The 24843-nt window shown below is 54.7% G+C and overlaps 3 protein-coding genes across 3 annotated transcripts in view; 2 read left to right on the top strand and 1 right to left on the bottom strand.

Moving 5' to 3' along the window:
• The first annotated feature begins 346 nt into the window (after positions 1–346).
• On the top strand, positions 347–10833 carry LOC104348783 (protein-arginine deiminase type-1). Its single transcript, XM_086476089.1, has 16 exons — positions 347–438; positions 2330–2504; positions 2969–3038; positions 4377–4438; positions 5162–5279; positions 5398–5523; positions 6132–6307; positions 6394–6497; positions 6819–6942; positions 7823–7930; positions 8015–8166; positions 9323–9467; positions 9748–9841; positions 9937–10016; positions 10349–10474; positions 10600–10833. Exons 1-16 carry the CDS (start codon positions 347–349, stop codon positions 10831–10833), a joined length of 1986 nt encoding a protein of 661 aa, XP_086332215.1.
• A 1492-nt stretch (positions 10834–12325) lies between these two features.
• Positions 12326–18212, top strand: LOC104339740 (protein-arginine deiminase type-3). The gene is made up of 17 exons (XM_086476083.1): positions 12326–12335; positions 12411–12534; positions 14002–14182; positions 14254–14326; positions 14414–14475; positions 14575–14692; positions 14790–14915; positions 15184–15362; positions 15443–15546; positions 15619–15730; positions 15815–15922; positions 16127–16275; positions 16419–16563; positions 16643–16736; positions 17045–17124; positions 17761–17889; positions 17979–18212. Exons 2-17 carry the CDS (start codon positions 12443–12445, stop codon positions 18210–18212), a joined length of 1986 nt encoding a protein of 661 aa, XP_086332209.1. The 5' UTR covers positions 12326–12335; positions 12411–12442.
• Positions 18213–20669: 2457 nt separating this feature from the next.
• RCC2 (regulator of chromosome condensation 2) overlaps positions 20670–24843 on the bottom strand; it is a 7346-nt gene continuing 3172 nt past the window's right edge. The window contains 12 exon segments of the mRNA XM_086476327.1: positions 20670–20758; positions 20761–20773; positions 21443–21520; positions 21663–21735; positions 21866–21971; positions 22074–22254; positions 23300–23466; positions 23688–23802; positions 24099–24187; positions 24293–24350; positions 24352–24425; positions 24567–24710. Coding sequence (XP_086332453.1) covers positions 20670–20758; positions 20761–20773; positions 21443–21520; positions 21663–21735; positions 21866–21971; positions 22074–22254; positions 23300–23466; positions 23688–23802; positions 24099–24187; positions 24293–24350; positions 24352–24425; positions 24567–24710 — 1187 coding nt within the window.

Raw genomic sequence — 24843 nt, 5'->3', positions numbered from 1 at the left:
GGAGCTCTGAGGGAATAAAAAGGTGAGAATAAGCTCCGAAAGAGCTCACTGCCGAGCATCCCAAGGCAGGGCTGGGTGTCACCCACCCCATCCTGCCCCTTTGCCTCGTGCTCCCTCCCCGGAGCTGCCTTTCTCCCCCTGGGGGCTTCCTTATCACTTCCATCTCCCCGAGTGGGGCGGCAGCTTACTGGGTGGCGGAGGTGGAGACGGCAGGGTCCCCTGGCTAAACCCCGTCATCGAGGGAAGGAGGAGTTAAATTCCCCTGCCTTTTAATCCAGTCGTGCTGGTTTACCTACAAAGCCAGGCAGCAGCTTCCTTCACATGCAGCCGCCGTCCCTGGCACACCATGCCCCAACGTCACGTCGTGCAGATGTCCACCAGCCATGCCAGCTACAGCGTCTGCGTGTTGGGTGCTGAGGTCTTCCTCGATATGCGCCGGTAAGGCTTGGGATTGGGGTATCCCCATTGTTTTCCACAGGGCTGATGGGTTTTGGGGGAGCCCAGTGGAGATTTTGCTCTTTATTTGGAGGAGAAATGGGTGCTGGGGGGGGAAATCAAAGCTCGTTTTGAGCCCACATGATGAGTTCATCCAAGGATTTGGCAAGCTAGTTTGATGCACGGGGAACACGTCCTGCTGGGTCTGTTTTAGGGGGTGATGTCCCATGGGGAGCTGCACCCAAAGGAGGGACGTCGGCTCCGGCAAACGTGAGGCGTCGAAGCGTAGCCGAGCCACGATGATTTGCAGGCAAAGCCCATGCACACCCCGGCTAAGCGGGATCTATTTCTGGCTGTGAAAACATTAGGCAAGAGCAATTCAAGACGAGCAACTTGGCCAGAGCTAAAATGGGGTAAAGAATACGTGTGGCTCAGGCAGAAAAAATCCACCAGTGGGTTTGCACGGACGATTTCACAAAAAGAGATTTTTTTTTCCAGCATTAAATATGAGGGTTGCTTTATTAGCCAGATACGAGGCTGTATTTATCCTGCTGTTACCTTGTCATTATTTAATAAATCACATTTATAATGATAGAGAATACAGGACAAGCCAGTCGGCATCGCATCTGGGGCAATTATTGGGGTTGTGTGTTGGAGCTGGGCCAAGACATGCTGTTGTCCCCCTCAAAAGGCTTTGAATTGAGCTTTAGCCACTTTAAAAAAGTATTATTTTTCTTCTCAGCCAGATAAGAGTATATAAAACCTATTCTTTGCAATTTTTTTTTCCTGGATTTGGACACAAAGCAAGCCCAGTCCCATTTAAACATGGTGCCGAAGCCCCCAAATGGGCTGATTTGGCTCCTCAGTAGCAAATTTGAGCTTTAGTCCAAAAAAGAAGATGGCAGATGCTCTTTCAGCTAAAAAAAAGGGGATCATTTTTTTCCCGGAGAGCGCTGGCCAGGTGGAACTTGGGTGATTGATGCACCAATCTTTGACTGTGGTTTGGGCTGCTTTGGAGCAGAAAATGGAGCATTGTGAGAACCTGGTGGTGATGCTGAGGTGTGAGGGCTGTAAAATCAGGGCAAATAGACCCAAATTTGAGAAGTCACGATGTGCAACAGCGTGCAGGTGGATTTACGATGTTGTACAACGTTAAACACGAGGGGTGGCAAACGAGATGACGCTTTAATCTCCCCTTACAAGCTGCTGCAGGCACCAGGGATGCCATGCCAAGAGCAGCACCGGGAATAAATCTCTTCTGTATTCTTTTGTTGTTGTTCTCGCTGTTGGAATTTACCCCCCTGTCCCTTTTCACATGCCACTGGGGACGCTGGCTCCCGATGGCAGACAGGTCAGAGGACTCATGCTCCTGGGATAGAGGAGCTGGGGCTGTAATGAGCAGGTCGGCAGCACTTCAAAGGCGAGGGATGTCATGCAGGTGGGGTGCAGGTTCTCCATGCTCGGATTCAGGCTCTACTCCAGTTTGGGCATCTCTCAGGTCAGGATATGGTTCTGTGGTAACCATCTCCCCAGATGGTTGACATCAAAACTTGTCCTGGCTTTTTGTTGGGGTTTTGTCCCTGGATGCTGAAATTTTTGGGGTTTTCTTGCTGCTGTGAAGGGAGGTTGGATGCTCAGACTTCAGCGATTCACAATCTAGGCTTAACCACGGACGGACGTGCTGAGGCTCCAGCGGGAGCTCTGCTTGCTCAACACTGCCACAGAGATAATACATATAAAATTCAGGCGACGCATTTCATCACCCGAAGATGGTTTCTGAGTCCTTTGCACCCAGTTAAGGCTGGATTTTAATTCCAGGTTCAAATATTTGGCTCCACAGAGGGGAACAGGAGGGACAACTTAGTCTACAATCCAACGCTGCTCTCTGTTTCAGATCTACCCCAAAAGGTGCCACGTCATTTGATGTCCATGCCACCTCCGCGGTTACAGTCCACATCATCCACAGCCCCATGACAAAACCCATGATTAACTCCAGATGGCCCCTGGATCCCGATATAGAGGTTGTAGTGACCGTTGATGTCACCAGCAGAACCGTCAATGACAATAAGGTTAGTTGCTTTTTATGCACTGAAACTGGAAAAATAAGTCAAACCTCCTAGGAGAGAAGGGAGGATTATGGGCAGGCTCAAGCATTTCTAAGTAGTGCTGTCATCAGATTAATTTTCATGGAGAAAACTTAAACAGAATTGTGTAGTTACGAAAAATGAAACTAAAGAAGGAGAAGGAAGTAATATTTTGTGCCCTAAAGACGAAGTAGCAGTGCTTGCAAAAGCTGACACCAGAAACTCCATGCCAGGCAGCCAAATATGACAACCTTGGCTTTTTTCATGCCTGTTTTTGTGCTGAAGCAGGCAGAAATTGTTCCACTGAATTGTGATTACTGGAGAATGGCTTGGATGAACCTTCCAAGAACTCATAGTATAGGGTTGGTTGGTCAACCCAATGAGTGGAAAGACCTACTCAGCATGACGGGACATGGGACTTGCACCGTGATCCGGTGATGTCTTCGCAGGTTAAGATTTCGTACTATGGACGGGAAGGCAATGAGCTTTCGGTGGCTTGGTTGTATCTCACCTGCGTAGGTAGGTATTACAGCAACGCTTGTTCAAACCCGGCCAACCCTTTCTGATGCCAAGATCTAGTTGGGTTCATGGGATGGGAGTTAAGTGGGGGGCGCGGGCTGCCCATCTGCAGCGTGCTATGAAATTTTGGGTGTTGACTGATGCTGACAAGCAAGAGGGAAACAATTAAAACATTATTATGCTGCCTTATATGGTGCAAAAAAGACACAGGCTGGGCCGTGTCCCCACCCAATGCACACATCAAGCATCCTCCTCTGCTTGCCAAGACCATTGCGTTGGCGGAAGAGGATCCAAAGGAGACCATCTCACCCAACTTTGGCTGGCGTCCCCCTCCTCAACCTCCGTTGCAGCTAGTGGAGAGGAATAGGCACCCAAGTGTAGTTGTCTGACCTATTTTAGAAGTTTAGGATGAGATGAATCATTCCCTTGAAATGCCTATTTTCCTCTGCTGACTACAAAGGGAGTCTAGACAACCAGTCTGGATGCAGAGCCTTCCACTTGGATGGATTAATTATCCTAAATTTGGGATTTTCTAAAGCGTTCACATGACAGTCAGGCCTGTGTCCTTAAGTAATGCATATGCCTCCCAAAATTGCACCTGAAAGGTTGATGGTTTCTCACATCCCATGACTGATGGTCTCTGCTGGAGCCATCTGGGATGACCGCTGTCTGCAGGGCTTTTGCCTTACAAATGCTCTTTGCTTGCTTAGATTTAGAGCTTCGTTTCCAGCTTCTCCGTGTCCTCCTCTCTGCAGGAAGAAGGACGATCTCTGCTTCAGCGTGTGTGTTTTCCACACACCATTTATCCCATTTGGAGGAGTTTCTGTATTAAGATAGGTCAAATACAGATTTAGGTAGGGTTTAGATGAGGTCGCTGGTAAACCCCTGCTCTATTGTAGCACAAGCAGAGATTTAGGCCAAGAACTGCTCTGTAAGGGAAAGACCTCCTCCAGCCTTGCATCAAGCCTAGTAATTATTTAGGTGTCCACTCACCCATGGTGAAAACACTTTCATGCCTCCACCATGTTTCAGCTTCATGAAAAACACTACAGTCGATATGAAATTGGTGAAAACACAAGATATACCATGAAGTGGGTACGTCCCTGCTGGGGGAACCAAGACGGGAGAAGATAGCTGAAGACTGAAGGGGGAAAGACATAAGAAAGCCATTGGGTTGGCTTTTCTATTGGCATTTCGTTGGAGATGTTGGGTCTGCAGCAGCTTTGGGGTGTGAAGGTGGGGTTGGTGTTGGGTGACTCATGTCAAGGACAAGCCCAAAAAGCCACCAAGAGCTCGTTGCCCTGCCAGGTGGCATGCTTGTCTTTCTTGATGTTTCAGATATATCCCTGGACGTAGACTTGAACCGTAATGGCAGAGTGAAGAGCAAAGGGAAGGACAAGGTAATGAGAAGTTTTGCTGTAGGCAATGTACGGAGGGTCAACGCAGCGTGCAGCCGTTTGCAGGCTCTTCTCTGAAAATCTCCAGGAGGGAAAGGGACTTGGGTGGTGTCACTGGTGTCTGGAATTAGAGAAAATAACATGGCAAATTCTGAACCTACTAATTGAGGAGGAAGACCCTTTATTTTCTTATTCTGTGCCAAAATCTCCTGCCTCTCTGGTCCATCCCCAAGGATGATATAGGAGGAAATACTCTTCTTTCTTTTTTTTTTTTTTTTACTTTTGGACTTGAAACATGCCACTAAATGAGTCAGCTGCAAATTTTGCAAACAGCAAGAGATTTACCCCTTTGGCAACAAATCTGCATATGTCCAAGCACTTACGCCCAGGTAATTAGCTGCAGCCTGATCAGCAACGCAAATTGTACATCGGGGTGAGATGTATTTCTAGAAATGGCGTAGTGTTGTCCAGATGAGGTCTGGCAGATACTTTCTGACTTGTTAGAGGACAAGAGCTGTTTGACATAGTCTTTGCTGGCCCTGCTAGAAGCTGAGGTTAGGAAATTTTGTGGCTTGAAAGCATCACTGCTCTCTCCCCACCAGCCTTGACTGCGTGTGGTGGGTTGTCCTCCAAGCATGGCCGGGGCGATGGGGTTTTCCTCAGTCCGGGATGAGGCTGGGATGGGGGAAATCTTGCTCACGTCCCCTTTGGGTGCTTCTCCTCCAGGCCAAGTGGACGTGGGGTCCAGATGGGCAAGGTGCTGTGCTGCTGGTCAACTGTGACCGGGACAGCCCTGGTGTGGCGGGGACGGACAGCGATCAGGCGGAGATATGGACCGCTGCAGGTAGGGTGTCAGCTGCAGCACGAGGGGACAAAAAAGAGCTCACTGGGGTGTCTCCTACTTGTGACACCCCCATCCCCTCTCTCTACATCCCCTGTCTCCACCTTTTTCCGCACTGTAGACCTTCAAGACATGTCCGTCATGCTGCTGCGGACTCAAGGTCCCAGCGCTATCTTTGCTGAGTACCAGGTGGTCCTGCATGTCCCAGAGTCAGATGCAGATAAAGTGCGGGTTTTCCACGCTATCCGTGAGTATTTATTCCTTCCTTCCTTCCCAGATATCCATACCTGACCCCGAGGTGGGTGAACCCTATTTTTTTTGTTGACCATGGCTGAGGGCTGGGCACCTCCAACTGCTGGAAACACTCTTTTATCCCCAAAGCTCCTCTGCTATTCTAGACAGTGGGATTATATGGGAAAAAACTAAGGGGAAAAGGATTCCAAAAAAAGGCTTTTCTCAGCGAGGTTGCTGAAATTTTATCATTCCCACGGGGTGGATAACCCTCACGTGGCTCCCGGCGCCTTTTTGGCATGGGCGATGACCCAGCCACCAAAGCAGCCCATCTTGTTGGGCAGTGCATTTTGCCTTTGAACACCCCAGCAGCTCCCCGCAGAAAATCAGGTCAGGGAAGGATATCATTAGATGCTTAACTCGAGCCATGCACCTTGAAAGGGTTGGACCTGAGGGTATAGAGTCCTCTTCGTACGAGGAACATCAAGTATGTTCCCCAGAGAAGAGGAGGCACACCTCTACAAACCATGCTGGCATCAGCCACCTCCTTGCTGGTGCCTCCTTCCAGCTTGGTGGACAGGTTGGTCACCCCATCTTGGGTTGGGTATTTCGGTGTTTCTCCAGGAAGTGACTCACAGCCCCAGTACAAACCCGTGTTGGGGCCGGACAAGTTCTCCTACGTGCTGGACCATGTCGGCAGTGGAGAAAACACCTTCTACGTTGAAGGGTTGGCATTCCCTGACCTGGGCTTCTCTGGCTTGGTTTCCTTCAGTGCCAGCTTGCTGGAGGTCCCCCATGAGGTACGTGGGGTTTGCCCCGTCCCCTGCAAAGTTCCTCAACAGTGGGGTTTTTGACTGCTGCTCCCTGGCATTTTTGCCCCTCACAGAATTCGCTGGGCACACCGATTTTCACGGATACGGTGGTTTTCCGTGTGGCCCCCTGGATAATGACGCCCAACACCCAGCAGCCTATCGAGGTTTTTGTCTGCAGGTAGGAGGGACATCAACCCACTGCTCTTCTTCCTTGGGGGGACTCGCCAAGGAGAAGCTTTTGACCCTTCTTTGCTACATAGCAGCTATAGGGCGAGCCAGTCTTTATGCATGCTATACTGGAAGCAATATTTGGGTAGGGAGCCCCCTGGCACTGCTGCCCTCGTTGCAACCCCAAGGAGAAAGGCTGGAGGACCCTCTCCAGGGTCTAACCTCATGCAGGACTATTACCCAGCACATGTAGGAATGGGCTGCACGGTTGAGGTTGGGGGAGCTTCTCATGATCCTTCCTTGCAATGTTTGCTCCTTCCTCTCCCTCCAGCATCCAGTGGGGCTCAGACTCCAACGAAGTCTTTCTGGAAGGGCTCCGGGCCCTGCTGAAGAAAGCCAACTGCAAGCTGACCATCTGCTCAGAGTTGGAAACCCGCAGCGACCGTTGGATCCAGGTCATCAATCGATGCTTGTAATACACCGCTGTCCTGGTCCCTTACAGGTTCCTAGGGCATGTAGGGTGTCACCCCCCTTTCCAGACACCCCTGGGAGGGACTCGCTGAGTTGCTTGGGGAAGCACCTAGATGCGAAGAGGCAAACCAGGCAACCGTGAACTAAAGCATGGGGGGATGATGCTGGCGGTGGCACCCAGCACAGAGAGGGATGTCCAGGGACCCAATAGGTCGTTGTGAGAGGTACCCCATTGCAAGAGAGACCCCACGGGACATCGCAAGAGAGGCCCTGTGGCATTGCAAGGGGACCCCATTGCAAAAGGGACCCCATGGGCCTTTATAAGAGGGTCTTCACTAAAAGAGGGACCCAACAGGACATTGCAAGAGGGGTCACATTGCAAGAAGGACCTTGTGGGGCTTTGCAATGAGGACACCATTGCCAGAGGGACCCCAGGGGACACTGCAAAAGGGCCCCCATGGGGTTTTGCAATGGGGTCCCCACTGCAGGAGGGACCCTACGGGACATTCGCAAGAGGGTCCCCGCTGCAAGGGACCCCCTGGGGCATTGCGAGGAGGACGCGGTGTGTGCCGGCTGGATGTGCCGAGTGCTCCCCACAGCATGCCCAAGCCCTGCCCTCCCTGCCCTGCTTCCCTGCCAGTTGTGGCTCCACGTTACTTCCCCGGGGAGTGACCCGTGCCAGGCGCCACGGCGCTGGGTGGGGTGTCACCCCTTGGGAGAGCAAGGCGGCTGCGTCCCTGGGCAACAGCCGGGCTTTCCCAGGTTTGCCCCATTTGCTGCTCCACCCTCGCCACACACATCGACAAGATGGCTATCACCGTGCCGGGAGCCTTCCTCCTCCTCTTCTTTTTCTTCCCACAACAGGATGAGCTGGAGTTCGGCTACGTGGAAGCGCCACACAAGACCTTCCCCGTTGTCTTCGACTCGCCCAGGAACAGAGGCTTGAAAGATTTTGCTTTTAAAAAGATCCTGGTGCGTCGTTGCATTGCCAACTCTCCTTTCTTCCCCCAAAATCCCCTGCCTGGGGTTCCCCATCACCGCTCCCCTCTTCCCCAGGGCCCTGATTTTGGCTACGTGACCCGTGAGCCCCCCGGGAAAGCCATCTCCAGCCTCGATTCCTTCGGCAACCTGGACGTCAGCCCACCAGTGACGGTGCGAGGGAAGGAGTATCCCCTGGGCCGGATCCTGATTGGCAGCCCCCTGCCTTGGTGAGATGCGGGGGAGCTCGAGCCCTCCCTCTGGGATGTAAGGAAGCACCAAAACCCTTCCATGAGAATGCGTTGCACCCTTTGGAGTGGAAATTTGGAGCTGGTTCCCGTCGAAATAGGAATTTGGAGCCATCAAATCGCAAATTCAAAGTGCAAACCGCATGGTTATTCCTTCATCCCTTAGAAAGTCCTGCCACTGCTCCGATTTTTCACTCCCATCCCAAACCACTGGTGCTTTTGCTCTGATCCCACAATGCTGTAAACATCCAGGCTATTTTGTTTCCCTCCTATTAAAAGGAAAAGCAGGGGAATCCAGGAAAGGGTAAAATCCTGAATAACTGGAAATTGTTTTGCTCTGGGCAGGCAGTGCTAGGCAGCCCTGAGGGAACAACAGCGCCCTGCAAAATCCTCCACAAAGGAGGTTATTTTCGCAGAGAAATAACAACGGAGACGAATCCAGATGGGGTTTGATCCGGGATAACAAACGGGATGCCCCGACCCCAGCCCCTCTGGAAGCTGGGAAGCTCGCTTCAGTTACAGCAGCGAGTAAATAGCATTTTCCCAGCCTCGCCGGGACCGTAATTATCCCTTATTACCAGAAGTTTAATTAATGTTTTCCCAGCCTGCTGCTGTCTAAGAAAACTTCACCCCCGCAAAAAAGTGCTGCATAAGGAGTGATTTAAGGTTCACGAGGATGGGGGAAATTAAAGCTGAAGGTGCCCAAGCGGAACGTGGGATGTAATGCACCATTGCCTATAGATATGTATGGCCTAGATATATATTAATATAGGTATATGTTAATATATATTAATATTTATATATGAATATTTGACCTAGGTATGTATTAATATAAGTATGTATTAATATAGAATATAGATACAATATATAAAACAGAGATACTAAGGTATAATATATCTATAGTCCTATATAATATAGATATATTAATATATAATCTCTAGGTGTATGTATATATATAATAAAGATATAGATATAGATTGCTTGGACTATTTCCAGCCTCTCCCTGGTGTTTCCCATCAAAATGGGATGTGCAGATGCATCTTCTCCCCTTGGCATGGTGTTTGGGGGAAGGATGGGGGTAAATCTTGGGGAGGGGTGCGATGACCACCCGCTTTCTCCTCCTCTCTCTGCTCCCCAGGTCCTCCGGCCGGCGGATGTCCAAGGTGGTCAGGGATTTTCTTTACGCCCAGAAAGTGCAGGCGCCGGTGGAGATTTACTCGGAGTGGCTGAACGTGGGCCACGTGGATGAATTCCTCACCTTTGTCCCTGCTTTTGACAGGAAGGTACCCGTCCCCAGAGCCACCCTCCCTCCTCCACGTGGAGTCTTCTCATGCAAAAAAAAAAAACAACCAAACTCTTTTTGCTGTTGCCTGTCCTCCCCGTGGGGGCTGGGTAACGCACCTTCTTTTAGGGTGGCTTCCTGGAAAACAGCGAGTCCCTGGGTGGCATCCCGTGCCCCCTGCGTGGGGCTGGGTTTGGGGTCAGCACGGTGTTGCTCAGCAGGATGGTGTGATAAAATACCCCACCAACAGCAAAGCGTGACCCCCGGGCTCTCCCCCACAGGGTTTCCGGCTCCTCTTGGCCAGCCCCAACGCCTGCTACAAGCTCTTCAAGGAGAAGCAGAGCCAAGGCCACGGCGAAGCCACACAGTTTGTCGGTGAGGGAACGGGCGAGGGCACCCCTGCGGCGTGGTGGGGACCACCGGCATCGCTTACCGGTGTCCCTTACTGGTCTGCTCCCACCCCCACGCAGGGCTGAAAGGCACCGAGAGGAGAAGCATCAACGAGATCCTGGCGGACGAGTCGTTGAAGGCCGACAACAAGCACGTCCAGGTGGGTCTTTGCAGCCATGGATTCGGGTGAAAGCAGGCGGGCAAGAAGAGCAGCCACGAAGGAGCCTGGCACCCTTGGGTGCTGGGTCACCCCAAGCCCATTGTCCTGCCGGGAGATGCCCCAAGTGACTGCAGAGGTGTCAAAACCAAAGGACAAAGAGGTTGCTCGGGTTGGGGGTGGGTTCAAGAGGCTGCTCAGAAGGATGGGGTGGGATGCAATGGGGCAGGAGAGGATCCAGGCAGGATGCAATGGGGCCACACAGGGGTCCGTGTGTGGGATGTGGGGGCCCAGGATGGCCTGGGGTGGCAATTCCAGGTCCCCTCTCTCCGCAGCACTGCATCGACTGGAACCGCAACGTCCTGAAGCAGGAGCTGGGCCTGAATGAGCAGGACATCATCGACATCCCCCAGCTCTTCGTCCTCAAGGGCTCCCGCGCAGATGCCCTCTTCCCGGACATGGTGAGACCCCCGGCACCTCCTCCCCTCTGACCCCTCCTCCACTCCGACCCCTCTTTTTCCATCCACACCTGATGCAAACACACCTTTTGGGTAGAAAACACTGATTTTTTTCGGTCTGGCCGCAGGTGAACATGCTGGTGCTGGGCAGACACCTGGGCATCCCCAAACCCTTTGGACCAGTGGTGGGTGGGCAGTGCTGCCTGGAGGAGCGGGTGCGGGCGCTGCTGGAGCCCCTGGGCCTCACCTGCACCTTCATCGATGATTTCTTCTCCTACCACATGCTCTCTGGTGACATCCACTGCGGCACCAACGTCCGCCGGAAGCCCTTTGCCTTCAAATGGTGGCACATGGTGCCCTGAAGCACCCAGGGACAGGCTCGGGTCCTGTAACCAGGGGAGGAAGGTGCATTGGGTGCATCAGAAGATGCATCAAAATAAAGGGTTTTGCCAATAAAGCTGCATTAACACTGAGGGCGCAGGTCTTCCCCATCTCCCGACCTTTCTTCCTTTGCTGTTGGGTTCAAAATATCAATTGAAACTTGAAACCTTTTTTTTATTATTTTATAAGCACGTGGGTCTGTTATGGGAACAGTGGTTTTACGGGGTGGGGACAACGTGGAGCATGCGAGGCAGCAGGTGAGGAGGCTGCCTTGGGGGTCTGACACCCCATCCCACTGCTAAAGGGTCTTACAGTCCCTTATCCCAGGTTTGCAGCTGATAATGCCCCCCAAAATTCCCAATATCAGCCAAAAAACTACCTCCCGCTGGGGAGATGGGTTTTTCACCCCGGCATGGTGTGGAGGCAGAGCCCCCTCCTCATTTTACACCTTCCCCAACGAGAAAATTTCCGTTTCCCTTTGCAGCCACCCCGGCCGCTCCTTCCCTCCCTCTTTTCATCACAAGCGAAGCGCAGCATTTCCCAATGCCAAGCTCGCACGTTGTCTTCTGCCTGCGCTGCCCTTACCCAGCAGGAACCAGCATCAGGAACCGAAACCAGTCCCCTGCCTCAGGCAGCACTTAGCCCTGGGCAACCCCAGGAGCTGTTATGGGGCTAAACCCACTTTTTTGGGGCAATTTGCTTTTCTAGCAGTCCTTTTTAAGGTGTAAAAGCATAGCTACGCCTCCAGTGCAAACTGCTGCGATGCCATGTTTGCAAGCGGTGCTGGAGAGCTGGGGGGAGACGATCCCCAAAAGGGTCACGCATCCCACTTGACACCCCCTTTTTTTTTTTACCAAAAGGAGGATTTCTAACCCCAGAAACCCCTTTTTTTCCCCCACGGTTACAGCTCTGCTGAGTTTCCCTGGCCCCGAGGAGCGATATTAAATTCCAGCGGCGCATGACCCCGCAGGGAGTTGGTGGGGGGGACAGCTGCATCGGCAAAGGGCTCTCCCACGCCAAGACGAGGATTTAATTAAAACAAAGACGATTAAAGCTGAGGCGGGGTCTGCTGTCCCCACCGCAGGTGACACACTGACCCCCCAGCCCATGCAGCACCCAGGGGATAGGGCGAGCACCCGGTTTGCAACTTCAACCCCCCCTAAACTAACAAATAAAGGCAATTTTTCCAGCTAGATATATAAAACCCTTTAGGAGAAACAGAGCTCCTCCGAGCCCAGCGCTGGCACGTCCCCAGCTCGGCTCCGATGTCACGCTGAATATTTTACGGCGTGGGTTTAAGGGTGGCCTGTCACATCAGCGTCTCTTTGTGCTGAGAGGGGGGGGAAAAAGAAACACCCTTGAGCTTCCTAGAAATAAAAAACCCAAACCCGTGGGTGTCCTGGGGTGCTTTTTCCCCCCCGCACTGACTCACACTCCACCACCGGGAAGCACGGCCGGTGCACCACGCACACCCAGCCCGGAGGTGGGATTAAGCTGGGCTTTGGTTAATCCCCTCCCAGCAGCCAGGCTTTATAAATCCCCTCGTGCCACCCATCACAGCACCCAAGGGTGCCCCAGGGGCCTGCCAGCATGGCCCAGCAGCGCCGCGTCCAGCTGTCTACCCAGCGTCCCACCAGCACCGTCTGCGTGCTGGGCACCGAGCTCTCCCTGGATGTCTGCGGGTAAGCGGCCATGACACTGGGGGAAAAAAAATAAAATCTGCCTTTTTTTTCCCTTTATCCCATTAATTAAGCCAATAAAAATAACCCAGGGTGGGGTGGGGGGTGATGCTGCTGCTTGGGGTGGTTTTCTCAGGTGACGCTGAGCCCCGGGCGGAAGGGGATGCTCCAAATTGTGATGCAGCAGCCAGGCGGTGACCCCTCCAAGGGGGCTTTTGCAGGTTTTGGGGTGTAAAAAAGCCCCCCCCCCCCCCCCGGGGAGCTTTAAGCGATGCCGCAGGCTGAGGTTCACGTCCTGGCCTGCGGTTTCTGTGCCCTCCTGCAAAATGGAAATATTTCCCTGTTTCGGTGGAATGCGGAGAGCGAAGCCACTGCGGCGCTGCTGGCCGGGGCGTCACCTCTCGGCACCGGGTGTTGTAGCTGCTTTGCTGGCCCCAGCCCAAGTTCAAGTGCTTTTCAGCAGCGGGTTTTGCTTTTTGCTTCCTTAAAGCCCAGCTCAAGCAGCAGCTCGGGGTTTTATTTTCCTTACTGCATCCAAACCCACTGCACCATTGCAGCTGACAGCATCCCATCCTCTCCTGATGGCCCTGGGGTGGGGTTTTTTTTCCCCTCTGCCCAGGGGATGGATCTGTGCTTCCCTCCTCACAGGTCAGGATTTGTGCTCCTTGGCCCATCGCCCGTGGCCTCTTGCACTGGGGCAGAGCAATGCGAGCTGCAGCCTGCCTGACTGTTGCAGCTTCACTTAGCTCTCAAGGGGATGCAACCAGTCAGGGCTCGCTGCCGGCGCTGCTGTGGGGTGAGATGCAAATATTTGGGAAGCCCCATGCAAAAAAACCCAAACCCAAACCCCAAACCAAATAGCTCCAGGGTTTTGCTGTGATGGAATATTGCAGGATTAGTTGCAATTGCGTTTTGTAGGACTCGTTGCATTTTGCAGGCTTCGTGGCAATGGAATGTTGCACGATTCGGTGCACGTTGCGGGGTTTATTGCAAAGAACATTGCAGGATTTAGTGCCGTTTCACATGGTAGGACTGGTTGCATTTTGCCTCCTTGGATGCAATTGGATATTGCAAGATTTGGCGCGTACTGCAAGGTTTGTTGCAATTAACATTGCGGGATTTGTCGCCGTTGCCTCTAGCGGGATTTGTTGTAATCGCTTCCCACGGGATTTGCTGCAATTGCCTTTTGCAGGATTCGTTGTAATCGCGTTTTGTAGGATTTGTTGCGTGTTGAAGGACTCGAGGCAACTCTATATTGCAGGACTTGTTGCAATGGCAAACTGCAGGTCGAAGGATTTATTGCAGCTGCGTGCCGCAGGATTTGTTGCAATGGCACGTCGCAGGATTCCTTGCATTTGGCAAGGTTTCTTGCACGTGGCAGGATTTGCAGCACCTGCGGATGGCTGCACACCGCATTATTCCAGTGATGCCCCGTGTTTGGGGCTCTCACCAGACTTCCCCCCCCCCCAGATCTGCACCCAAAGACGCCGTCGCCTTCCACGTGCAGGGGACGCCGGGCGTGAAGCTCTACGTGGTGCACGAGACGCAGACCATCAAGTTGCCCTCCAGCGTGAGCCGCTGGCCCCTGGCCGCCGGCACCGAGGTGCTGCTGACCATGGACGCTGTCAGCAAGGACGTGGGCGATGAAAAGGTGGGTGCTGGGGGTGCCAGCAGGATCCGGCCCCTTTCTGCACGGTGGCGAGCACCCGCTCCTTGTTGCAGGTCAGGATTTCCTATTTCGGGGAGGCCGGCGGGGTGCCCGTGGGCAGAACCATGCTGTACCTCACCTGCGTGGGTAAGTAGGGGCAGGGACACCCCCAAACCATGGGGGGACCCCCAAACCATGAGGACGTGCCCCCCTCCAGCATCCCTCTCCCTTCAGAGGTCTCGCTGGATGCTGACACCAGCCGCAGCGGCGCGGTGAGCAGGACGCTGGAGGATAAGGTATAAAGCGGGGGTGGGAGCCCCCCGGGACCACCATGGGATATGGGGGGGGGGGGATGGCTGACACCCCCGGCCCTGCTTCATCATCCCCCACCCCAGACATTGTGGACGTGGGGGCCCGACGGACACGGGGCCATCCTGCTGGTGAACTGCGACCGCGACGATCCCAAAGCCGAGACGCCGGATAACCGCGACACCGCCATCCGCTCCTACGCTGGTACCGGCACAGCCCCCATGCAAGAACCCCCCGTTTTCCTATTTATTTTTTTTTTTCTCCCCCAATTTTGTATTCTTACACCCCTTTCCCCCTCCAGACCTGAAGGACATGTCACAGATGGTGCTGCGGACCCGAGGTCCCCGCACCATCTTCACCGGCCACCGCCTCATCCTCCACGTGGACTTCAGCGACGCGGATAAAGTCGGCGTTTTCTACGGTGGCAGTGAGTGCCTGATGCTGGGCTTTGCGGGGGGGGACAGACACCCCTAATTATCAGATTTCAAGCAAAATGCTTGCAGCAGAGCGGGTACCACTTCTGCACCATCCAACCTACATCCCGTGGGTGGGGGCTGATCTGATGCTCCCTTCAGTGCGTGCTCTGTGGGATCCAATACGCCTTTTTTGCAAGCTTTTAGCAAAAAAATAGAGCCAAAACACTGCAGAAAAGGGGGCTGCTGTTGAAGGGGGTTGCACGGTGCTTGCACCCACAGACAGCGTCGCGCTGGAGGAGTACCAGCACGTGTTGGGGCGCTCGAAGCTCACCTACACCGTCAAACCCAGCCGGCATCAGGAGGAGAGCGTCTTCTACGTGGAGGGGCTCGCCTTCCCCGACACCAGCTTTTCGGGGCTGGTGGCTCTCCACGTCACACTGCTGGAGAGCCCCGAGAAGGTACTGGCCACGGGGCTGGTTGGGGTGAGCCGTAACGGGGGGGGGAGCAGAGCCCAAACGCTGCCTCCCCGCCATCCCAGGATTCGCTGGAGACTCCGATTTTCACCGACACGGTGGTTTTCCGCGTGGCGCCGTGGATCATGACCCCCAACACAGCAGCACCGCTGGAGGTTTTCGTCTGCAGGTGGGTGCTGGGTAAGCGGTCGCATCCTGCCCGGTGCTGGATCAGCCCCCACATCCCGTTTTTCTTTCCCAGTGTGGAAAACAACCAGGATTTTGTGGCGGCTGTGGGCGACTTGGCCGAGAAAGCCAAGTGCCCGCTCACCGTCTGCCCGCCGCTGGAGAACCGCGAGGACCGCTGGATCCAGGTGGGTGCAGGATGATGCTCAGCCCCAGCCTCGCTGCACCAGCTGCCAGAGGGCTCCCCTCCAGCTTCTCCATCCCTTCTCCAGGACGAGATCGAATTTGGCTACGTGCAAGCCCCCCACAAGACCTTCCCCGTCGTCTTCGACTCGCCCCGGGATCGGGAGCTGAAGGATTTCCCGGTCAAGCGCATCCTGGTACCTGACCTCTTCCTCCTCCCTCGCCCAGCGAGGCATAAAGCTTTGCAAATCTGTAAAAAAACAGAATATATATATTTTTTTTAATTCTATTTTTGGGAAGGAAAGAGCCATCATGGAGGGTGATTTGGGAGTGCTGCTCTTTAGGTGTTTACAGCTTTTTTTTTTAACCATTATTGCCTTTTTTTTTTTCCCCCTATCCAGGGCCCCGATTTTGGTTACGTGGCCCGGCAAGCACCGGAGGGTACTTCCAGCCTTGATTCCTTTGGTAATTTGGAGGTGAGCCCCCCCGTGACAGTGCGGGGCAAGGAGTACCCCTTGGGCCGCATCCTGATCGGCAGCAGCTTCCCCAGGTGAGATGCAGGACGGGGAGGGGTCAGACCACAGGAAAAAATAAAAATAAAAAAACAAAAAGGGATTTTTTTTATGTATCGTTTGAAGTTGGTTGGAAGCAGAGCACCCCAAAATGGCAGCCCCCTCCTTGCGTCCCCCCTAGGTTTGGTGGTCGGCGGATGGCGAAAGCCGTCAAGGATTTTCTCGTCGCCCAAAAAGTGCAGGCGCCGGTGGAGCTGTTTTCGGACTGGCTCGTCGTCGGCCACGTAGATGAGTTCCTCAGCTTCGTCCCCGCGCCCGATCGGAAGGTAACGAGCCCCAGGGGAGGAAGAAAGTGGGGTGCAACCTTTACACCTCTGCCAAAATCATCCCTTTCTCCTTCCTCAGGGTTTTCGGCTGCTCCTAGCCAGCCCCAGTGCCTGCTACCAGCTCCTTAAGGAGAAGCAAGAGGAGGGGTTCGGCGAGGTGGTGATGTTTGAAGGTATGAGGATGAAGCATGGGGCTCAGTGGGTTCATTTTCCCTTTTTTCCTGCAAACTGCAGTGGGGCAGGTGAATGCACGACATCCCACACCCCAGCTCACGGCTGGAAAGTGCTGCCAGCGGCAAGGGGGGGGGGGGGCAGAATTAAGCAGAATTGATTAAAAAGCCGCACAGATTGGATTTCCCGAGTTGGGCTGGAGCTCACTGCTGGTGACCCCTGAAATGGGGGAGCTCCTGGCTCAGACCCAGGGGGCTCAGCCCAAAATATTGTTGGGGGAAGAATTCCTGCCCAGTTATCCGTGCTGCAGGCCTGCGGAAGGTGCCCAAGCCGACGATAAACGAGATTCTGGCTAACGAAGGTCTCCGGAAATTCAATGGCTTTGTCCAGGTGAGGAAAGGGAGCAGGGGGCTGCTTTCCATCCCTCCCTCCACCCACCCACCCGTCCCTTTGTCCTCCCCTCCAGCTGCCCACCCATCCCTCTGTCTACCTCTGCCTCTGTCCGTTCCTCCACCGCTCTGTCCCTCCATCTGTCCACCCATCCCTCCCTGGCCATCCCTGTCCCTCCATCCATCCACCCATCCCTTTGTCCCTCTGTCCATCTACCCAGCTCTCCCTCCCTTTGACCCTCCCCTCATCCCTGTCCATCCATCTCTCCATTCATCCCTCTGTCCCTCTACCCATCCCTCCACCACTGTCTCTCCATCCATGTACCTGTTCCTCTCTCTGTCCATCCCTGTGTCCATCCACCCATCCCTCCTTCTGTCCATCCCTTTGGCCCCCTGTCCATCCCTCTGTCCATCCTTCCACCCTCCACCATTCCTCCCTCTGTCCATCCCTGTGTCCCTTCACCCATCCCTCCCTCTGTCCATCCCTTTGTCCCTCTGTCCATCCACCCATCTCTTCCTCCACCCCTCCACCTGTCCGTCCATCCCTTTATCCCTCTACCCATCCCTCTCTCCATCCCTCCACCCCGCCCTCCCCTCCCAGCCCCACCGCTGACGCCGCTCCCCTCCCTCCCACCAGAACTGCATCAGCTGGAACAGGGACATCCTGAAGCGGGCGCTGGGCCTGGCCGAGCCGGACATCATCGACATCCCCCAGCTCTTCCGAGGCGACGTGGCCACCGGCGCCGAAGCCTTCTTCCCTGACATGGTAACACCCGGCATCCTCCCCCCGCCCTGACACCCAGGGCGTGAATTTGGGGTGGGCTTTGTAATCTCACGACCATCCCCATGCCGCAGGTGAACATGCTGGTGCTGGGCAGACACCTGGGCATCCCCAAACCCTTTGGACCAGTGGTGGGTGGGCAGTGCTGCCTGGAGCAGCGGGTGCGGGCGCTGCTGGAGCCCTTGGGCCTCACCTGCACCTTCATCGATGACTTCTTCTCCTACCACGTCCTCTCCGGGGAGGTCCACTGCGGCACCAACGTCCGCCGGAAGCCCTTTGCCTTCAAATGGTGGCACATGGTGCCCTGAAGTGGCTTCAGCACCAACGTTGTTCCTCCTCCTCCTCCCCAAACCCCTCTCCCCACCCCTGCCAAGTGCCTTCAGCGGTGGTGGCCATCGGCCTGCGCTGGAAATAAAACAGGGGCTGCAGCTTTCTCCTGGCCTCCCTCTTGCTGGGCGTAAGGTGTGAAGCTTTGTTTGAAAAGGGAAGATGTTTTTTTTTCCCGCTCTCTGGGTGACACTTGGTGGCGGGACGGCAGAGAGCATTGCTCCCCCAGCACAGCAATTAAATTGGTTAAATGGGGGGGGGAAGTGGTGAGTGGGGTTATACGGTCCTCTCGTCTTGCTGCAGCAATGCACGTGCAAACATGCGCGAAAATACCCATGTGCATGCCCCGAAACGCACGCATGCGAAGCTGTGTGTGCACGCACAGATACGCACGCGCACCAAACCGCGTGCACGCGTACCCAGAAAAGCAAAAAAAAGATCACACACGCGCGCGCAAAACCCGCGCACGCACGCGTGCGCAAAGACAGGCAGGCGAGAGAGAACGCATGGGCGTGCAAACCCACCTCACAGGCATGCGGAAAAGCGAGCGTGCGCGTCCCCGCGCACGCGCAGAGACGCACAAAGCCCTGCACGCACAAAGAGCACGTGCAAAACCCTGCAGGCGCGTGCAAAGATGTCCACACACACACACACACACAAAACGCACGCACCTGCATGCGCAAAACCACGGGTGCACGTGCAGAAAGCACCCGCATGCCTGCACAAACCCGGGCGTGCACGCACGAAACCACTCACTACGCAGGCGCGGCCCTGCGTTTGCACCCTGCCTGCAAAATATTGACGAGAAAGATCGGGGGGGGGGGGGGGAATATTTTGGGACGGAGGACGCTGTCGGCTGCAGGGCGGTGCGCTCTGACGGGCGCAGGTTTGCTTTTGGGGAGGAAAAAGCACCCCCCGCCCACATCCCTTTGGTTAAATTAATTTAATTTACATTAAAACCTGAAAAAATACGGGTGAGGAAGGTGAGCGGAGCGCAGGGCTACACAACAACGTCGTTTATTTAAACATTAACTCCAAGAAATATAAAAAAACCCCATGAAGAAGACAAATCACAGCACTAACCCAGGACCCTCGCTGCTAAAGGCCGAGCTGCTCCGAGATCCTCGCGGTTTGGGATTCTCCTCCTCCAGCCTCCTCCTCCGCTCGCCCGCAGCCGGGACAGGGCGGCCGAGGAGGGGAGAGGTTCATCAGGCTCCAATTATTCCGCTGGTGGGGCACGATGAACCAAAATGATGCTTTTTTTTTGAGGGGGGTGTAAAAAGAGGTTTGGGGCAATTTCTCCACCCCCTGTTTTCTTGGAGCTGCGGCATCTGGTCGCGCCACCGCCCCAAAAAACCTAATATTGCCAAAAAATCGGAATGTTCAGCTTTTCCACCCAGCTCCTCTCCCTGTCCTGGATATTGTAACACCCCCCAAAAAATAGCCCCCCAAAAAGCAAATGAAAAAACCCGACCCCAAACCAACCCTTTGTTTTTTTAACCGCAAAACTACACGAACAGGCGCGAACGCGGCAAACGCCGCCCCCAAGCACCCAGCGCGACCCGTCGGGGAGAGAAAGGACTTTAAAAACAAACGGCGTTAATTCCAAACAAGCCCTAAAAATTGCAAAAAATAAAAATAAAAACATCACCCTCGGGTTGCGCGGAGGCAGAGCCGGGCTCTGCTCGAAAAGGCACCTCGTTTCTCCAGCACAGTGCACAGCGTCGTTAAGAAGGACTTTGGGCCGATACCAGGCGGAAATAATTAATACTAATTAAAAAAAAAAAAGAATGAATTCCAAGAAAAAGCTTACGCGGTGCTTTGGGGCTCCCCTCTTCATACCTGAGCTCTCCCTGGGGTGGGCGAGGGGAACCCCAAACTGCTGCTGGGGCTGGGTTTGGCCCTCGGGGTGACATCCGTCTCCTGAATCCCTCCGGGAAAAGGGATGCTGGAGCACGGGGGTAGGGGGGAACCCCCCCAAATTATAGCACCTAAAACGGGAGGTATTTAGGAAAAATGCCATAAAAATTGGAATATGAGGGAAAAAGAGGCGATTTGCTCTTCAGGTCCCCAATTTTAGCTCAAGCCCGGGGATATTTGTGGCTGGGAAAAGGGGAAAGAATACAAAGCGATGCAAAAAATGCAAATAAAATTAAAATAATTAAAAAGAAACACCCCCCCCCCCCCAAATAAGCCTGGATGTGCCGAAGGATCCCGCGGCGGCTGGGAACTCAAAAGCCGTCGGGGGGGGCGTGGAAATACCCACCCCCCCACTGAGGCTGTTGAAACGGGCAAACAGGGAGTTAAACCGGCAACTGGCGTGGAAAAGCGGGGTCTGGGGGGGGGGGGGGATGTGTGTGTGTGATGATTTGGGGAGGGGGGGATCCCAGTCCCGGTGGTGGCGGGGAGGCAGGGGGGGGGCGCCCCCCCCCCCCCCCTCAGATGGTGCGGGGGTTGTACTCGGGCAGCTTGCGGAGCTTCTCCTTCTCGTCGTCGGTCCCGTCGCGGGCGATCACCAGCGAGTGGCGTAGCCCATGGCCACCTGCGGGGAGGGCACGGCGGGGAAACTGAGGCACGGGGTCAGGTGCTTCCTTCCCTGCTGCTCCCCCCCCCCCCGCCCCGCTACTTTTAGCCAGGACCATGTCTGAGTGCCCCATGGGTGTGATGAGCTGTGTACAGCCTCAGCCACCAGTTCTTTAAGGCAGAGGGTCCCACACACTCTCCCTCCAGCGCCCCATGGGTGTGATGAGCTGCGTACAGCCTCAGCCACCGGTTCTTTAAGGCAGAGGGTCCCACACACCCTCCCTCCAGCGCCCTATGGGTGTGATGAGCTGTGTACAGCCTCAGCCACCGGTTCTTTAAGGCAGAGGGTCCCACACACCCTCCCTCCAGCGCCCTATGGGTGTGATGAGCTGTGTACAGCCTCAGCCACCGGTTCTTTAAGGCAGAGGGTCCCACACACCCTCCCTCCAGCGCCCCATGGGTGTGATGAGCTGCGTACAGCCTCAGCCACCGGTTCTTTAAGGCAGAGGGTCCCACACACCCTCCCTCCAGCACCCCATGGGTGTGATGAGCTGTGTACAGCCTCAGCCACCGGTTCTTTAAGGCAGAGGGTCCCACACACCCTCCCTCCAGCGCCCCATGGGTGTGATGAGCTGTGTACAGCCTCAGCCACCGCAGTTATTTAAGGGCGGAGGTGTCCCTTGCTCACCTGCTCTGTGTAGATCCCATCCAGGGTCTTCACCTCTTGGGCGGCTGTCGAAGATTTGGGCTTGTGGTCCCCGTAGCCCTGCCAAGTGCATCCCATGGAAGGAGGGAATCAATGCTGGGGGGGGTTGGGAGGCAGCCAGTCCCTCCTGCTAGTGGCTGGGGGGGGGGGGTGAGGTTGGGGTATCAAGGGGTTGGGGGTCCCCCCTGTAAATTCTTCTTACCAGCTCCCCGAAAGTGGGCGAGGGGCCCCAGCTGATGGTGCTCTCATCCGCCGCCACGATGATGCTGCTCTTCCTGCAGCAAAGCAGGGTGACCCCATGCTCCCCCCCCACCCCCCCACCACCTCGCAGGCAGCTGCACCCCAAAAAACCAGGAAATGGGGATGTTTTATTTGGGGGCGGGGTGGGGGGAAGCTTGGACTTACCCACAGGCCAGGCTGCGGATTTTCCAGCCGCAGAGGTCCTGCACGATTTTGGGGTACATGGTGGACTCCCGAGAGGTGTTGGTGGCCCCCCAAAAAAACAAGCCGCCTGCAAGCCCCGACACCACCGGTCAAGCTACGGCATCCCCCGAGCGTCCCCAAAACCCCCCAAATAGCGACGGATTTGCTTTAAACCGCCGCCGATCCCGACCTATCTCGCTGACGGCGAAGGAGCACGTGTAGCCGGCGTAGATCTGCGCCGCCCCGCGCCCGGGGAAGTCGAAGAGCTTGACCAAGCGAGGCACCATCTCGTCCTTCTGCTCGGCGTGGCCCAGCCGCCCGTAGCCCCCAAAGCCCCAAGAGAAAACGCGCTTCTGCGAGTCCAGGATGAGCTGGGAGTGGAGAAACGTTTCCCCCGCGCAACCGTGAGCGGCCGAGAGCCAACCAGCTCGGCGCGGGGAAAGCCGCCATAAAGGGCTGTGCAAACGCTAAATGCAGGCTGCAAAACTCTGTCCTCACGTGCATGCTGCAAATATTTACCCTTAAATGCAGGCTGCAGAACTCTGTCCTTAAATGCACCCTGCAAATCTCTGTCCTTACATGCAAGCTGCAAGTATTTAGCCTTACATGCAGGCTGCAAAACTCTGTCCTTAAATGCACCCTGCAAACCTCTGTCCTTACATGCAGGCTGCAAGTATTTATCCTTAAACACACACTGCAAATATTTACCCTGATATGCACACTGCAAATCTCTACACTTATAGGCACGCTGCAACTCTTGACCCTTAAGTGCACACTACAAATATTTATCCTAATATGCACGCTGCAAATTTCTGCCCTTAAATGCATGCTGCAAGAACTCACCCTTAAACACATGCTGGAAACCTCAATCCTTAAACACAGGCTGCAAATCTTTAGCCTTAAATACACACTGCAAATCTCTATTCTAAAATGCAGGCTGCAAATCTCAATCCTTAAATGCTTCCTGCAAGTATGCATCCTTATGGGCGCACTGCAAATCCCTATCCTAAAATGCACGCTGCAAATCTCTCTATACTTACATGCACGGTGCAAAACTTTATCCTTAAATGCACGCTGCAAATATTTATGCTTATAAGCACGCTGCAGATTTCTGTCCTTAAACGCAGGCTGCAACTCTTCCTCCTTAACACGCTGCAAAACTTTATCCCCACAACGCTCGCTGCAGATCTCAACGCTTATGTGCACCCTGCAGGTCTGTATCCTCACATGCACGCTGCGAGTATCTACCCTTAAATGCATGCTGCAACTCTCTAGCCCTAAACGCACCCTGCAAGCATCTACCCTTAAATGCATGCTGCAAATCTTCAGCCCTACATGCACCCTGCAAGCCGGTACCCTGCACTGCCCGCTGCAACTCTCTCCCAGTTACCGCCCGCTGCACACACTGGCGCGTACCGTGTGGTTGGCCCCGCACGCCACGTCCCGCACCACCACGTTGGGGACGGGCAGGATCTGCCCATCTTTGGTCTTCTCGATGAAGATGGCCACGCGGCGCGGCACCAGCTCGCAGTCGTACTCGATGCGCTGCGCCCGGGCGATGAACTTCCCGTCCGAGTTATGCCCTGCGGACCAGCACCGGGGTGAAAGCGGGGTGTCCCCCCTGCCTTGCACCCCCTTTTTTCCAAGCCAGCTGCAGAAATCCCCTCTCCTCTCGCTAGTCGCAGCTCCCACCCCGCTATTTTTGCTGCGGTTGCCCGGCTGGGGAAACTGAGGCAGGGAATGTCTTCCCCCAACCCCACAATAGCGCAAAATTTGAGCAAAGCACCCCAAAACAGCACCGTACCCAGCTGCCCGTACTCGGGGCACCCAAAGGAGTAGAGGTTTCCTTTGCAATCCATGATCATGCTGAACTCGGCCCCGCACGCCAGTTTGGTGATGGGCTGCCCGTTGTACATGATCTGGGGGAGGAGCAGAAAAAAAAGGTTCAGTTAAAAAAAAAAAAGTAGTAAAAAACTTCACTTCCCAGGGGAACGCCCCAAAATCCACAGATCTGGGGTTTTATTCTCAATTCCTCCTTGCATTGATTTGCACCGACGCTGCAAAGGAAGCAGCAACCAGGGACGCTCGTGCGTCCTCCTCAAGGCGTTTGGGCTCCGCTGGGGATTTTTTTTCAATGAAACCCCCCCAAATCTGCTGGTTTTCCCCCCCAAAAAAATAAGGGGAAGCTCGGAAAGGAGGAGAGGGAGCGTGGTACCTGCGTAGGGCTGGGCACGGCGTCCGTCTGGTTCCCCAGCCCCAGCTGCCCCATCTTGTTCTCCCCGAAGGCGAACACCGAGCCGCTCTCTGCAACACCAAAAAAAAAAAAAAAAAAAAAAAAAGGTGGGTTTTGGGGGCAAAACGGGCCGATTTCAGACAATTTGCCCCAAAGCGAGGCGGGAGAACCAATACCTGTGAGCGCCAGGGTGTGGTTGCGGCCGCAGGCTGCCAGCACGATGGCTTCGCCCCCCCAGCACCTCGATGAGCTTCGGGGCTTCCACCCGCTTCGTGTCGCCGTGTCCCAACTGGCCTTTTTCATTGCGACCTGGGGTGTGGGATGTCCCCCCCCCCCCGCCCCCAAAATCGCTGTTTTTTGGAACGAAGCCTCCCAGCATCACGCTAGGGTTTTGGGGTTGGGTTTTTTTTTTTTGGGGGGGGGGGTGTCCCCCCTGGTCCCGCTGCTCACCCCAGCTCCAGAGCTTGCCCTCGGCGGTGATGAGCAGGCTGTGAGCGGCGCAGGGGCCCGACACCACGCTGCGCACCTGAATTCCTGAGAGACACCCGTACCTGTGCGGCCCCCACAGGTTCTGGCCCAGATTACGGTATGCAACTGGGTGGGAAAAAACAGGTATTCATTAATAAAAATAATAATTAAATATCAGTGCATGAAAAATCAGCAGAAAAATGAATGGAATACAAATGTATAAAAACTAAGCAGCGCGTTTATCTCGCTTTGCAGGACA

The sequence above is a fragment of the Leptosomus discolor genome, chromosome 20 (genome assembly GCF_034619465.1).
Source record: "Leptosomus discolor isolate bLepDis1 chromosome 20, bLepDis1.hap2, whole genome shotgun sequence".
Taxonomy (NCBI): domain Eukaryota; kingdom Metazoa; phylum Chordata; class Aves; order Leptosomiformes; family Leptosomidae; genus Leptosomus; species Leptosomus discolor.
Note: the sequence above shows the minus strand (reverse complement) of the source record. Positions and strands in the feature narration are given on the sequence as shown.

Bases quoted from the DNA above. Each gene is read 5' to 3' on its own strand.
- LOC104348783 (XM_086476089.1), top strand. From the start codon at position 347: ATGCCCCAACGTCACGTCGTGCAGATGTCCACCAGCCATGCCAGCTAC. The intron at 6,308-6,393 runs GTACGTGGGGTT...TGCCCCTCACAG, and splicing joins TGCTGGAGGTCCCCCATGAG to AATTCGCTGGGCACACCGAT. The intron at 10,475-10,599 runs GTGAGACCCCCG...GTCTGGCCGCAG, and splicing joins ATGCCCTCTTCCCGGACATG to GTGAACATGCTGGTGCTGGG.
- LOC104339740 (XM_086476083.1), top strand. From the start codon at position 12,443: ATGGCCCAGCAGCGCCGCGTCCAGCTGTCTACCCAGCGTCCCACCAGC. The intron at 15,363-15,442 runs GTACTGGCCACG...CCGCCATCCCAG, and splicing joins TGCTGGAGAGCCCCGAGAAG to GATTCGCTGGAGACTCCGAT. The intron at 15,923-16,126 runs GTACCTGACCTC...CCCCCTATCCAG, and splicing joins TCCCGGTCAAGCGCATCCTG to GGCCCCGATTTTGGTTACGT.